This window comes from Microcebus murinus, chromosome 7 (assembly GCF_040939455.1).
Source record: "Microcebus murinus isolate Inina chromosome 7, M.murinus_Inina_mat1.0, whole genome shotgun sequence".
Classification (NCBI taxonomy): domain Eukaryota; kingdom Metazoa; phylum Chordata; class Mammalia; order Primates; family Cheirogaleidae; genus Microcebus; species Microcebus murinus.
In genome coordinates this window covers 18850910-18865919 of record NC_134110.1, presented here as the reverse complement: position 1 = coordinate 18865919, position 15010 = coordinate 18850910, and the positions used below count along the sequence as shown (strand labels likewise).

General features: G+C 40.1%; 2 protein-coding genes across 4 annotated transcripts in view; both read left to right on the top strand.

Moving 5' to 3' along the window:
* TRPM1 (transient receptor potential cation channel subfamily M member 1) overlaps nucleotides 1-5902 on the top strand; it is a 68334-nt gene extending 62432 nt beyond the window's left edge. The window contains exon 27 of the mRNA XM_012764616.3: nucleotides 4654-5902. Within this exon, the coding sequence (XP_012620070.2) occupies nucleotides 4654-5887 (1234 nt within the window). The 3' untranslated portion in view covers nucleotides 5888-5902. The remainder of the gene's footprint in view (nucleotides 1-4653) is intronic.
* Nucleotides 5903-12055: 6153 nt separating this feature from the next.
* Nucleotides 12056-15010, top strand: part of MTMR10 (myotubularin related protein 10) — a 45947-nt gene continuing 42992 nt past the window's right edge. For 2 of the 3 annotated variants that reach the window (XM_076004826.1, XM_012764620.2), the window contains exons 1-2: nucleotides 12056-12277; nucleotides 12861-12921. In XM_076004826.1, the coding sequence (XP_075860941.1) occupies nucleotides 12218-12277; nucleotides 12861-12921 (121 nt within the window). In that variant the 5' untranslated portion in view covers nucleotides 12056-12217. Of the gene's footprint in view, nucleotides 12278-12552; nucleotides 12574-12860; nucleotides 12922-15010 lie in introns of those variants that run through there. The other variant, XM_076004827.1, reaches the window with a different exon arrangement.

The window sequence follows — 15010 nt, the reverse complement described above, 5'->3', positions numbered from 1 at the left end:
TTTCCTGAGTTTGACATATTAAGTATTCTATGAGATGACATACATGCTTTTTCTGTAAGCTGATTCTCATGAATTCAAGTAGTTGAGTTCCTTTATGTTTGTTTTATTTACTAAAGTACTTTGCACAAAATGCATCAAAACCTAGAGCAGTAGTTTTATATAAAAGCTCGTGAGTTTGAATCATTAATATAATTGTTGATCCACTTATAATTTGTGTGATACTGTATGTATGCAGACACTGAATTATCAATTTAAAAAAATGTGGCCTCAAAAATCCCAGCAGGATATTTGGTAGATATAGGTCAACTGATTTTAAACGGTAAATGGAAAGGCACAGGAACTAGACTATCTAAAACAATTTTGAAAACGAAAAATAACATTAGAGAATTCACACTATCCAGTTTACAGTGGTCCCCAACCTTTTTGGCATCAGGAACTGTCTTCAGTTGCTGAAGACAGTTTTTCCACAGGAAGACAATTTTTCCACAGATCAGGGAGGTGGGAGGATGGTTTTGGGATGACTCAAGTGCATTCTATTTATTGTGCACTTTATTTCTATTATTATTACATTGTAATATATAATGAAATAATTATGCAACTCACCATAGGTTGGGGCCCCCTGGTACTGTAAAGCTAGAGTAATGAAAACAGTGTGATATTGGTGAAGGGTCTAACACATATGTAAGAAGAACAGAGTAGAGTCCAGAAGTAGATCTACTCAAATAGGGCCAATTGATTTTTCCCCAAAAGGTATAAAAGTAATTCAATGAAGAATGAACAGTCTTTTCAACTAATGGTGTTAGAATAGTTGGACATTTTTATGCAAAAAAATGGATCTCAAGACATATAAAAATTAACTGAAATGGATCATAGATCTAAATATAAAATAAAAAATTAAACTTTTAGCATAAAACATAAGAGAAAATCTTCATGACCTGGGAATCAACAACGAATTCTTAAACATGACACCAAAAGCACAATCATGCCAATCACATATCTGACAAAAGATTTGTATACAAAATATGTGAAGAACTCTGAATGCTCAATAATAAGAATAGCCCAACAAAAAAGTGGGCTAAAGATTAGACACACTAGAGAGGACAGAAGATTGTCAAATAAGCACATAAAAAGATGCTCAATATCATTAGCTAAATTCGTAAAATGCAAATTAAAACCAGGATGAGATACATCTACGCACCTATTACGATGGCCAAAAGTAAAAAAAAAAAAAAAATACTGGCAATACCAATAGCTGAGAAGGATGCTGAGCAACTGGAATTCATATACATTACTGGTGGGAATACAAAATGGTACAGCCATTCTGAAAAACGGTTTGGCAGTTTCTCACAAAGTTAAACATACATTTACCCTATCAACCAGTAATTCCAGGTATTTAACTCCTAGATATTTACCCTAGAGAACTGAAATTTTATGTTCACACAAAACTAGAACATGAATGTTTATAGCAGCTCTTTTCATACTTGCCAAAAAAAATGGAAACAACCCAAATGTCCTTCAACAGGTATTGTGGTACATCCATATTCAAAATATATCGTTAAGAAAGAATCAACTTTAATTAAAGGGAAGGCCAAGAAAATGCCCTTGTATTCTGTGATTAGCTGAAAAATATTTCACTCTGTGCTGAAAGGAAAGCTGAGTTAAGGCTTAGAAAGCTAAACAAATAACTCGTTTGCTGATCAATCATATCTCACTATGAGCTCTACCATACATGATGGATTTCTCTTGTGTTTTCCTGCCATTCTGTATAAACAGATGGGGGCTCTTGTCAAACTGATTCCTAGATAGCCTGTCTTTCCCCATCTGAAATGGAAATCACTCTTTGTGTGGATGTCAAGGTTTGTGAAACATGTTCTAAGTAATTGTGGGGAGTCACAAAACATGGCTAGCAAAGGAAAGAGTTCATCATTTGTCCTTTCTGTTAATCATTTCAGATATAAGTGGACTTAAACTCATTTCTCTTCTTTCGCCTTCCACACACATCTATAAAAAACTCAATATAACTTCCCTTGATTTGGCATAGCCGTTCAAAATTTGCTGTCTCTACACTGCAGCAGTTTATAAGCTCAAAACAAGCATCTGACACTTCTTATTAATTTAAACCACATCAGTAAGCATTGTTTCTTTCACAGCTTCAAAGAAGGCAGTGGGATAGAGATGGGAGCCTTGTGGCCCAGCTTAGTCACTGATTCAGTGCAGTGGGGAGGGGAGGGGAGAGAGGCAAGGGGAGAGAATAAGTAAAAGGGAAACCAAAGAATCCGATGACTTTGAGGTTCTTTTTTTAATGTATGAGTGGCTGGCAATGCTGTTATCTCAATTAGATAATAAAGGAAAACATATAGACAGAGAATTATAAAAGATTTGAGGGGAAAGATGCTTATCTCTATTTTACCAGTATATTTATTTTTAAAAGTTTGCACAGCTGCAGGATCTCTTACAGTAGTGTTTATTAGAGGATCTCAAGTTTGACAGTTACAGAGGCAATGTGGTTTTTAATTCAAAAGGAATCATCAGGGATAATAGATTTTTTTTTTTTAGACAGGCTCTTGCTCTGTCACCCAGGCTAGAGTGCGGTGATGTCATCATAGCTCACTGCAGCCTCAAGCTTCTGGGCTCAAGTGATCCTCCCACCTCAGCCTCCCAAGTAGCTGGGACTACAGGCGCCCACCACCATGCCTGGATAATTTTTCTATTTTCTGTAAAGATGGGGTCTCATTTTTGCTCAGGCTAGTAGTCTTGAACTCCTGAGCTCAAGTGATCCTCCTGCCTCGGCCTCCCAGAGTGCTGGCTTTACAGGCATTAGCCACCGCCCCAACCAGGAATAATAGATTTGAAGGGAGCAAGGAGCCATTATATTTAACAGAGAATATTGTAAAGTCGATAGTGAAAAGTCCTTCTACTGATCCCTAAAATGCAAGAGGAGAGAGAACCCTTCGAACCCACAGTGCCTATGATGGAGAGGCTTAAAAAAAAAAAAAAAAAAAAAAAAAGGAAGCCAGGACTTCTCAGACATGGTGAATTTGGTTGTTGCTGGTGGCAAACTTCCAGGAAGCCAGGCCCTTCCTGTTCAAATGCTGTGGTTTCCTAAGGGACATATAAATAGTTCTCTCCCCAAGAAAAGAGTTAAGAATGGAAGGCAAGGAACCCCACAGGCACACACATCGGAGTGCAGCTGTCAATGTGGCCGACAAGAAGAGTGGCATTAGCAAAGATGATTCTGGGAGAATGTGGGACACAGTGACCAAAAATGCAGCTGGATGGGGTGGGGGCGGGGGTTAGGAGATGGAGTCGGGCACAGCACAGGACTTAGCATGCAAAGAGCAGCAGGCAAACTGTCCAGAAGACAAGAAAGGGGGTGGCGGACCATGGTGAAGAGGATGGAGAAAAGGAGAGCTGCACACGTGAGGGCATTTGTAAGGCTCCGTAGAGAGGGTAGCGAAGACCTACTGTTAATAGAAACAGATTGCAATGCAGGCTGGGTCTGCACGTTTTTAAGAAATGGGGGAGAAAATCAAAGCATAACAAAATCAGACCAAAGTGTTCGCCTTCACACAGGTATGAACCTGCAGGAACAGACCCACACACTGCACAACTGGGAGCAATGACTCCCAGACCCATCCCCAGGACAAATGCAACTGTTAGAAGGCAGTCCTAAGTCCTGGGCACACCTTGCTGCCTCTTGGAGTTACATTTTATGAACCTATTAAAATAATTTATGCTGTACATATTGAAATATAAAACAAGACTGATACCAGCAGATTTTAGTCTCGGCAACATTACGGTTTCATAGGCTATTGCTTATCTCCTAGGAATTTTTAAAAAAGATTATCTAACAGCAAATATTTCTTATCTGCCATGCTCTTATTTTTGTGAAACCTCATTAAGGGAATACTAATTATTACATATAAAGAACAATTTAAAGTTACTGGTATTCTTTAGGCAATTAAATAACCTGTTGTTCTTTAAGTAAACTATCTGATAATCTGAACTTAATTGCTAACAATTTATTATCTCAATTTCTTGAACCTCAGATAAGGGTTTTACTTTGTTTATTATGTTATAACCATTCATCACTGACAGCCATAGTCTAAACTCTACAGATTATTAGTAATTGGTAGGATCTTCCATTATTAGAGGCTGTGTGATGGACCAGCTGAGAGACACAGGCTGGAGCAAGTGCTAGGTGGTGTGTGCCCAAACCCTAGCTCCACTGCTTACGAGATGTGCGCCTTCGGGCAAATTACTTACACTCTCGAGGACTTCATTTCCTCATTTGGAAAATGGGGATGATAATAGCTGGACTTACCTTATATGGCTGCTGTGAGGATTAAATAAGCCTAGAACAGAACCTCAGTAAGCACTTGTTAGTGAATACAGAAGGCAATTAGAACAATCCTGGGTAATTTGATAAATATTAATAGTAAGCACTATATGTATTAACTGTTATTTCCATTATTTTCTGATGCTCCTCATGATAATTTTAGTAGTCATGTTAGGGGTATGTGAAATTGGTAAATATTCCCCCAAATTTCCATAGTCTCAAAAGACTAAAAAAATCACATAGCAATGACATTATCTCTTTTTTAACATTCAGTTAATCTCAGTTTAATGGATTTATCCCTTTGTCTTCAACAGAGTTGAAAATATGTCAATGAGGCTCGAAGAAATCAATGAAAGAGAAAATTTCATGAAAACTTCCCTACAGACTGTTGACCTTCGACTTTCTCAAATAGAAGAATTATCTAGCCGAATGGTGAACGCTCTTGAAAACCTTGCAGGAATCGACAGGTCTGACCTGATACAGACACGGTCCCGAGCTTCTTCTGAATGTGATGCAACTTACCTTCTGAGGCAAAGCAGTATCAACAGTTCTGATGGCTACAGTTTGTATCGATATCATTTTAATGGAGAAGAATTATTGTTTGAGGATACATCTCTCTCCATGTCCCCAGGGACAGGATTCAGGAAAAGAACCTGTTCCTTCCGTGTGAAGGAAGAGAAGGATGTGAAAATGCATCTCGTTCCAGAACATCAGAACAGCCTTCACCTTTCACCAGCAATAACAGATGGCAGTCACCTTGCAGTCGACGACTTAAAGAACACTTCAGAGCCAAAGTTAGGTCCCGATATCGGGATTTCCCCTGAAGACGATGAAAAACAGGCAGACTCTAAAAGAGAAGAAACTGTCTCCCCAAGTCTAAATCAGATGGATGTGATGCATGGGCAGAACAAATCAGACTTTCAAAACACTCAGCTAACAGTGGAAACAACAAACGTAGAAGGCACTATTTCCTACCCACTGGAAGAAACCAAAATTACTCGCTATTACCCTGATGAAACATTCAATGCCTGTAAAACAATGAAGTCCAGAAGCTTTGTATATTCCGAGGGAAGAAAGCTGGTGAGGGAGGCTAACAACTGGAATGCAGAGTACAGTTCCATCATGGACCAGCAATGGACGACAGAGTGGAACTACCAAGTTCAAAAGATCACACGCTCTCGCAGCACAGATATCCCTTACGTTGTGTCAGAAGCTGCAATGCAAGCCGAGCACAAAGAGTTTACAGACATGGAAGATGAAAACCGGGTTCCTGCAACAGTCCCTCAAATCCCTCGTTTGTCCCTAGCTTTTATTGACAGAACTGGAAAGGAAAACTTGCTGTCTGTGAAAACAGATCAAACTTTGGGGTTCCCATCTCTAAGGTCAAAAAGTTTACACGGCCGTCCTAGGAGTGTCAAATCCATGCAGGGCAAATTAGACAGACCAGGACATGCCAGTAGCGCAAGCAACTTGGTGGTTGTATCTGGAATTACAACAGAAGAAAAAACGATTAAGCAGGAGAAAACATCCACAGAGACTGAATGCTGACCTGTTTTGTTTCTTTGACTTTTTTAAATGATCAGAACCACAAATGGGTGCCAGCTTGGCCACCTAAACATCATCAGTTTCTGAAAATGTTTTCCTTAAAAAAAAATTGGAAATTTAGACTTCATTTAAAATTTAATACACTAACAGTAGTGTTTTGTTAGCACATGTTTGTAGGCTTAGTTTTTTTAGTTGGAGTAGGAGCAGATGAAAGTGACAATACTCTAATCAAGATAAATGGTTAATCAGCAGGCAAGATTATACAATCTCTTTATTCCTGAGGGCCACCAAATAGCCTAAGAAATGCCTTTGGGCGTTTAAGTCACCATTAAGTTGCTTAAGAAGTAAGCAACTACATTAAGAAAGAGAAGTTAAAGAGAAAGCAAACATGAAGAAAGGGAGGGGCAGGAGGAAGGAAAATAAAATTATGAAATGTGAGAAGTGGGAAGGAGCCATAAACGTCTTAAGTTTTTTATGAGGTCTTTCTTGTTTGTTTTATGTTTTAATGTTTTATTTTAAATTACACAACGGGAAAAAAGTACACAATTATATCAAACATCACACTTTAAAATTTAGGATGACCACAAGTTTTGTTAATGCATAAAAATAAAGTATCCAATATATATTTTCTTATTGTCCTATAGTCCTCCATAGCAAACACAAACAATTATATCTCTATGTCATGGTTTGTGCAAAGATGTAACTAAAACCTAAAGGATATATGTGTTCAAGAACCACAGAGACCACTCATGGCTGAGAACATAAGGCGTTTTGCTTCAACCTAAAGTTCAAACACTCAACCATAGTACTAGGACCCCATGCAGGAGGTCCAGAGGGGCCACTGTCTAGGAACCTTTAAGGCCACCCACCACCAACACTTTGACTATACAAAAAGGAGTAGAGGGGGCAGAAAGGGGTCTCCTCTGGGCAAAGCAGAGGTTGGAGTTAATATAGAACTGTCTTAGTAAATAAATAAGAATTATATTTCTATCCCTGGTAAAATATAATAAGCAGCCTTTTATTCTTAATAAATTCTGACACAAATTCTGACCCCAAAATCTGACATACTCATAAATGAGTTATAATATTATAATTGGTATAAAGTAAGCTAGTTTTGGACTTTGAGCAGTGGGAATTAAGACTTAAACTATCAAAGGACCTCATTATAAAGGGCTTTCTCCTTTAAGACTGTATGACTGCTTAAATTCTGAATATATATTAATATTGTTCATCACCATGGTGTTCCTATAGTTTTTCATAATTTAGGTTTCAAAATCTAAAAATTAGACTGTTAATGTTGTCATATAATTGTTCCACATCAAAAATGGATTTCTGCTATATATGTATATATATGAAATAAAGATAAATGAAATCATCCTACTGTCTCCTACATAAAAAGACTTTTTAAAGAAATTTTCCTGTCATAAAAAATACAGAAACCCACATTAAACAATTACATGACTTAAATAATTATTGTAAGATGAATATCCTTATAACCACCACTCTGATTAATAGAATTTGCCAGTTATCCTGGAAGTCTCTCTGTCCCCTGAAAAGTAATTATCTTTTTATAGTAATCACTTCCTTGCTATTCCAGCTACTATCACTGTATTACAAATGGCTTAAAACACCCATTTGATTATCCTCATGGATTCTGTGGGTCAGAAGTTCAGACAGGCACAGCACTAACGTCCCTGATTTGTAGTGTTTGCTGATTTCCCTGGAGTAAAAACTCCTACCACAGCTAATTTCAAACTATCAATGTGGCCTCACTGCATGTGGAGGTGGGAAGACATGCTAACAGTTGGCTCTTGCAAGCCAGTACATGCTGGCTACGGCACATCAGTCTCTGCTCCATTGTGTATGGGGCCCCATATGGAAAGACTCAGTGTCTTAAGGTGACTCAACAGCTGGAGGCTAGAACCATCTAGAGACATCTTTACTCACATGTCTGAAAATTGACGCTGGCTCTCAGCTGGGACCTCAGTCTCAGTATAGGACATGCACGCATGGCCTCTCCCCCTGGTCTGGGCTTCCTCACTGCATGGCAGCCTCATAGTAACTGGATTTCTCACAAAGTGGTTCAGGGCTCCAAAAGTAAGTGCCCTAGTGAGCAAGGAAGAAACACCATTTTTATTTATTTATTTATTTATTTTTTATGATCTAGCCTCAGAAATCTTGCAGAGTCATTCACTCCTATTGCATTCTGTTGGTTACAAGTGAGTCACTAAGGCCAGCTCAGATCCAAGAGTAGGGGTCATACATAGGGGAATGTTCTAAAAATGTTCAGACATGTTTTAAATCACTATGCTTGCATTTCATTATAGCATTATCACCTGAGTGTTCCTTAGCACTATACTTTAGTCTTATAACCCCACCTTTTTTTTTTTCCATATGAAGGTCTTTAAACCTCTTTTAATCTGTCAATTACCCCCTCCCCTGCCTTTCTCTTCTTTACAATTTCTCTGTTCAAGAACATGGGTCATTTTTCTTGCAAAGTTTCCCACAGTCTAACTTTTACTTATTGAATACTCATAGGCAGTTTGACACATTCTACTGTTTCTGAAGGTTGGCAGGAAGAGTCAGAGGCTTACTCAGGCTTAGGTTCAATCCTTTGGCAAAGCTATTTAGGTGGTGTTGGTCCTTTCACTATGAGGCACATCTGTTTACTTATTTCTCTTTTCTTGATGTCAGCAGCTGTTGATGCTCAATGCCTAGATCCCTTCATTCATAGGAGGCTGAAAATTGCAATATTCAAATTCTATTATTTATCTTTCATTTATTAGTTGGAATACTTCATAAAGAAATGATTCCTTTCATCTGCTAGTTAGTACACAGTGGTCCGGTTCATACTATACAGCAGGAATAATGATTGGTTAATTTTTTTCCCATTGGTTAATTAATTTGCCAGTTTTCAAAATAATGAATTAGTTCTCTATCATTCTCCAACGGATGGAGGCAGCTATCTGCAATCCAAGCAGAGAGCCCTCCACAGAACTCTATCTTGCCTTGCCAGCACCTTGACCAAATATTTCCCAGCCTCCAGAACAGTGAGAAATAAAATTGTATTCTTTAATCCACCAGTCAGTGGTATTTTGCTATGGCAGCCTGAGCAGACTGTTTCTCCCTCAAGAAACAGATTTTTTAAAAATTACTTAATGGTCATCTTAAAAGACCATATACTCAGGCAATGGCATAACTTTGTAGACATTATATACAACCACTTCTAACCTCTCCCACTGCTACCACCATCAGCTTCTTTTATCTGGACTATTATAATAACCTCCCAACTAGTCTCCCAACTTCCACCATGCTGTACCACTACAATTGGAGTGATTATTTTAAAATGTAAGTCAGATCATATCACACTCCGCTCATACATTGCAAAAGTGTCTCAATTTTTGGGCCTATGTGATCTGGCCTATTGTTCTCTCTGACCTCCTGTCCCACTGGATTAGGCTACTTCAGGCCTCAAATGCATCACACAGGCTCTCATCTCAGGAAATTTGCACTGCTATTTCCTCTGCCAGAAATGCTCTTCCTACTTATTTCTACCTGGCTTGCTTCCTCACTCCCTTTTGTCTCTGCTCAAATGTCATCTAAAGAGAAAGGTCTTCCCTGACCACATCCAACTCCCCATTGAAAAACACAACCCTCATTCTCTTCCCATGTTTTATTTTTCTTCACAGCACTTGTTACCACCTGATACATTACATATTGATTTATCTCTTTCTAACAAGAATGAAATTGCCAGGGAAGTGGAAACTTTGTCGTTTTAGTGTCTTGGATAGTGCTTGGCACAAAATTAGTACTTACTACAAATTCATTAGCTCACTGAATGAGTGCCTGAATGAACATATAAAGTACCTAGCACCTAATAAGTATTCAAGAAATGTTAGCTCTTTTCTTTTCTTGATAGGGAAAAGTAAGTGATCTGTAGGGAATTCCATCATTCCCAATGCCACAAGAACCAATAATGGAAACAGAGGTGTAGTCAGAAAAATAGGTGAAGCAGGACAAAATAGTGACATTAGAGCCAAAAGAAGGGAGTGATCAGCTACACCAAACATAGAGTAGTCAAGGAAATCAGGATCTGAGAAGAGGCTATAAGACTAGTGTTATGGATTCAATGATATCCCCCCCAAAATGCTTATGTTGAAACCCTAACTCTCTGGTATAATACTTGGAGATAGGGATGTTAGGAGGTAATGAAGGTTAAATAAGGCCATAAAGGTGGCCCTAATCCAACAGGATTAGTGTCCTTACAAGAGACACCAGAGAGCTCATTATATACCTTCCACTATCGTGTAAGGACAGTGAGAAAGCAGTCATCTGCAAGCCTGGCAGACAGCTCTCACCAGAACCCTACCTATCTTGCCAGCCCCTTTATCTTGGACTTCCCAGCCTCCAGAACGGTGTAAAATAAATTTATTTTGGTTAAGCCACCAGCCTGTGGTATTTTGTTATGGCAGCCTGGGCAGACTAATACAGCTAGATATCTGAAAAAATCATAAAATTTAGTTTAAAGCCAATAACAAATCTGGAAATCAGAGTTTTTTCACTTTTCAGTTGTATGGTCACATGTTAAGAGTTGTAGATCCTAAGAAAACCTGTACAGGAAAACCCAAATCACAGAGTAAGTCATTCAAATATAAAGAAAAAGCCAATTATTGCTTTAAGAGTATTTGTAGAAAAAATCCATTGAATGTAGAATAATAGAATATACATAAAAATAAAAAATATGTGTACAACTATTTTTAACACCTATAATCCAGTAGAATTAACATTTTAAAGTACAATTGTGGTTCCTGGGCAAAATGGAATCATGTGTTACTCAAACAGGTTAACCTGAAAGATCAGTAGGGTTCTGAATCTAGGATAAATTTTCAGAAAAAGAGTAATTTTTTGAATCTTTTAAAATTGTTAAATGTTCCCATGAACAACAGTTGTATGACTATGATTGGTATGGCCAAATCAGAGCCTCCCAGTGACATTAATCATAAATGCTGGGTTTGGGTTTTATTCTCCAAGTGCAAGAAGGACCTCGTCTGAACTAATAGATTCACCAAAATGTAACACCACTAGCTCCCTTCCACCAAAGGCTGCTCCAGTTTCAGAAATAGGTGAGAATTCAGAAACACCCTGAGCTTGATATGCTGGAATCCGTCTGTTCTTTGCAATCAATGGGCAGATTTTTGGTTCTGTAGCCTACTGAAGCTCCCCACAGCCCTGGGATCTTACTCCTGATGGGCGTTTGATAATTTATCTGTTCATTAGCATCTTTACCTGTGAGGATGAGCAAGAAAGAAAAGCAACTTGCTTAAAATCTTTTTCCACATTAAAGTTTAATAAGGAGAGCAGAAATTAATGAACTAAATTGAGGAGTCTGGGTTGCCTGTCAATGTCATCTGTCCCACTTCCACAACACACACGTGTCTCAGCATCCTTTGGAAACCAGCGGTGCTCAACTGGTAGGAGAAAATCCCTGTCTCAAACATTTGCGCATCTAAGACAACCGGGTGACGGCCGAAAATCCTCCCCAAGTGTGGGAACTTTGGAGGAGGGTTTATGACAAGCGATACGGACCGCGCTGAACTTTTGAATCTGGTTACTGTTGGCTGCACACCCCACTTTTCCAGTGCCGGTTCCTCATACGCTGGGCGGGGACAGTGGGACAGCCTGACTCTGGGGACCCCCAGAGTCACCTTCCCGCCTGCCTCGGGCTCCTCCCCAAGAACGTTAAAACAACTCGCCCAGGCAGGACGACTAAACCTGTGTATGCTTAAGTCAAGGAGCAGTCGCGTGGCAGTCGGTACAGAGATATCCTGCGTCTTGGTCTCAGCCTAGTCCGTCTGCCGCGAGGCCTCTGCGGGCCGCCGTAGGTCCCCGCGGGCTGCCGTGAGCCCTGCGGGCCGCCGTAGGAGCGCCGTCCGAAGGCCGCTCTCTCAAGATGGCTGCCCGGCTCCGCTTCCCCCGGCGCCCCAGCTGAGAGCCCGGCGGCGGGCGCTCTGTGCAACTCCTGTGTTCCGGTGCCAGCGCGGACTACTGGCCGGGAGCGGCGACCCGCTGGCCCTGCGCGCGCCGTCTCTCGGGGCGGGGCACCGGGCCCCTTCCGGGGATGGGCCCCGGCGCCCGCGTCGGCCCGGCTCTGCCCCGGCTCCTCCCCGCTCGGGCGGGCGCTCCGCCGTGTCCCCGCCCGTCAGTCCGCCCGGCCCGGCCGGCCGCAGACGGGGTCTGGGCGGCCGCACGGATAGCTCTAAGTCCAGAGGAGTTGGGAAGCGTCAGCGCTGCCGCTGGCCCGCGACCGGGCGGGGGCGAAAAAGCGGTGGCACCATGTTCTCCCTTAAGCCGCCCAGACCCACCTTCAGGTCCTACCTCCTGCCGCCGCCTCAGGTAAACAACCCCCTCCTCGCGAGTACCCTCTCTTTGGCGCTTCCGGGGAGCCGCCAGGCCGGCACCCGGGAACAGGAGGACCCTGGAAGGCTGCACCCGTCTGTGCCCCCAGTCGTGCAGTTTGCTCGATCTTCGGCGCTGGGAACGCGTCTTCTCGGGAGCCACCTCCCGCTCGGTGGAAACTTGTAAAACTCTGCCGCAGCCATTCTTTGCGCGAAGTCCTGTCGTCCCGCAGTTTTGCCGTGTGATGAGACCCAAGGGAGATTTGGAACTGGATTTATTTCATTCGTAGCCTGGTGAGGGTCCCCACTGTGACCGTCATCGTGATTGCAGCGCTTGTGGGTATTTAGTAGAGGTTACCGATCTGTCATAAGTGAACACCTGGAAGCTGTACAGGCAGTTTTAATATTTTTATTGTCAGGCTCCCAAGTTGATAATGAGCGATTTTAAAAAGAGCTTGTTTAAAATGTGAAAGAATTTAAATGGGGAATATGTCGTTAGCATGTGTCATCGCTTAGAAAACTTGTCTTGATACTTTATTGGGGGGGGTTGGGTTTTGATTTATTCTGCTAATGTATTTCAGACTGACGATAAGATCAATTCGGAACCGAAGATTAAAAAACTGGAGCCAGTTCTTTTGCCAGGTAAACATTAGTTAGCATTCTAACAGATACTGTAGTAATGTAATTTGGTCCAAGATTATTCTACCGACTATGTGTTTAACTTTCTGTCTCTTTTTAAACTTTCTCCAGTTAAAAATCTAATGAATGAGAAGAGAAAAAAAAGTTGGTTAGAGAACTACAACAGCAACCAAAAATAAAGATTAATTGATGTTTATCCTTAACAGTTTAAAACATCATAGAAAACAATCAAGAATATCATTAACCTCATTTTTTTTGTATGTGTGTTCTGAAATGTTCTTTTTGAATGGAAGTATATCTTCAATTGCTTGGGTAGCAAAAGTACTCTTTGCCCTTCATGTCTGTCTGCAATGTAATGCATTGATTAATAGTCAAATCATTTTAATGCATTTTGATAGTATGAGAAGTGACTTTTATTATGCTGTATCTCTATACCAATAACAAAGGTTAGTGAACTTTGAATTACTTACTTGGCAGTTGTTTTTTGAGGTTGTCAGCTGTATTTGCAAATTTGCTTGTTTCAGTTTAGAATAGAGTTTTCCAACAAAAAGAGGCACTATTGACATTTTGGGCAGGATAATTCTTTGTTGTGGGGGGCTGTAGCAGCTCCCTGGTCTTTAGCCATGAGATGCCAATAGTCCCCCATCCCCTGCCACCTAGATGCAGCCTATTGCCACAACCAAAATGCCTTCAGGCATTGCCAAATCTTTTGTTTTTGTTTTTTTGTACCTCTAGGGGACAAAATTTCCTACTGATTGAGAATCAGTGCTTTAGAACAAAATTTACCTTAGCAGTCCTTAGAGACAGAGGTAGAGATTGGTGGTAGACAGTTTAGTTTTAGAACATACAAAATATTTTTTGATTGGTATTTTGAATTGTGTAACAATTGTATAATAATTAGGAAAAGTCAGTTTAATAATATAATTTTGGGGACCATATAGCCAGGTCCCCCTTAGGAAAGCCTGTTTTAAACTTGAAATATAATCTAATATCAGTTTGTATGGCTACTATCATGTTTAAAAATCTTAGAGACCTTACTTAAAGCCAAATCTAATAAAATAATTAGAACGTTGTATGTTGTAACTGAACAAATTTGGAAACTTTAAAATTTTAAATATTAAGGAGGGACAAATATATTAAAAACATCAACCTTTGGTACCATATGGTAGTCTTTTTAAACTTTATTATGGGAATCAGTTATAAATATTTTCTTTTGATTTTCTTAGTGCTTTTCACTCAAACAGTGTGTACTAATTAATCCTTTGTACTTTTCCTTAGCGTGAACAATAGAATTACTAAGTAATCCTTGCTCCTTGTGTGCTCTGTTTTAGTCTTAGTCACTCCAGGCATTTAAAAGGCAGCTATGGGAAACAGTCAGTACTCATCTTGAATGAATGCCTGTGAGCTGTTGAACTTTAGCTTCCTTTACTTTGAACAAGCATGGGTCTTACACTTTGGTTCCCTCTGCCCGATACAGAGATTTGATAGTAATAAACAACACGGTCTTAGCTATAAATACTAGTACTTGATTTTTTTAAATTAGCTCTTAGGTTTAAGATATGCTTATAAAAAGTGTTACTAAATATTGATAAGCTTTTTCTTATTGTAGGGTTTTTTTATAAAATTACTACAAACTTACCTTTCTACTGAATAGTCAGTTTTCTGGGGAGATTTTAAACCCATTTCCTGACTGTGAGTGGTTTACTTGTCCCAGAAATAGCAGCTAAGTCTGAATCTTTTGGTTGCCTGTTAAGGACTTCTCTGACTTCTTAATTTTTCTTGCATTGACTCCCAAGTCACAGCCAAAATCTGTACATGCATACATGGTGGCTCTGTCACCCAGTGTTCTGTTGCACCTGTCTTCTCTTATGGAACATTTAACCAATCCTGAATTACCATGTCTTCTGCCCTCTTTCTTGACCCCTTCTCTCCTTACCCTTTCACTTGGCCTTCCCACACTCTTCTTGGTTATGTGTGTGGCTGCCTCATTGTGGTCTCTGTGTCTATCTCTGACTACCACTAGAGCCTCTGTTGCTCTTCTTTGGCCTGAAGCCTACTACTCTGCTACGAACTCTGGATGACAAATGGAAGA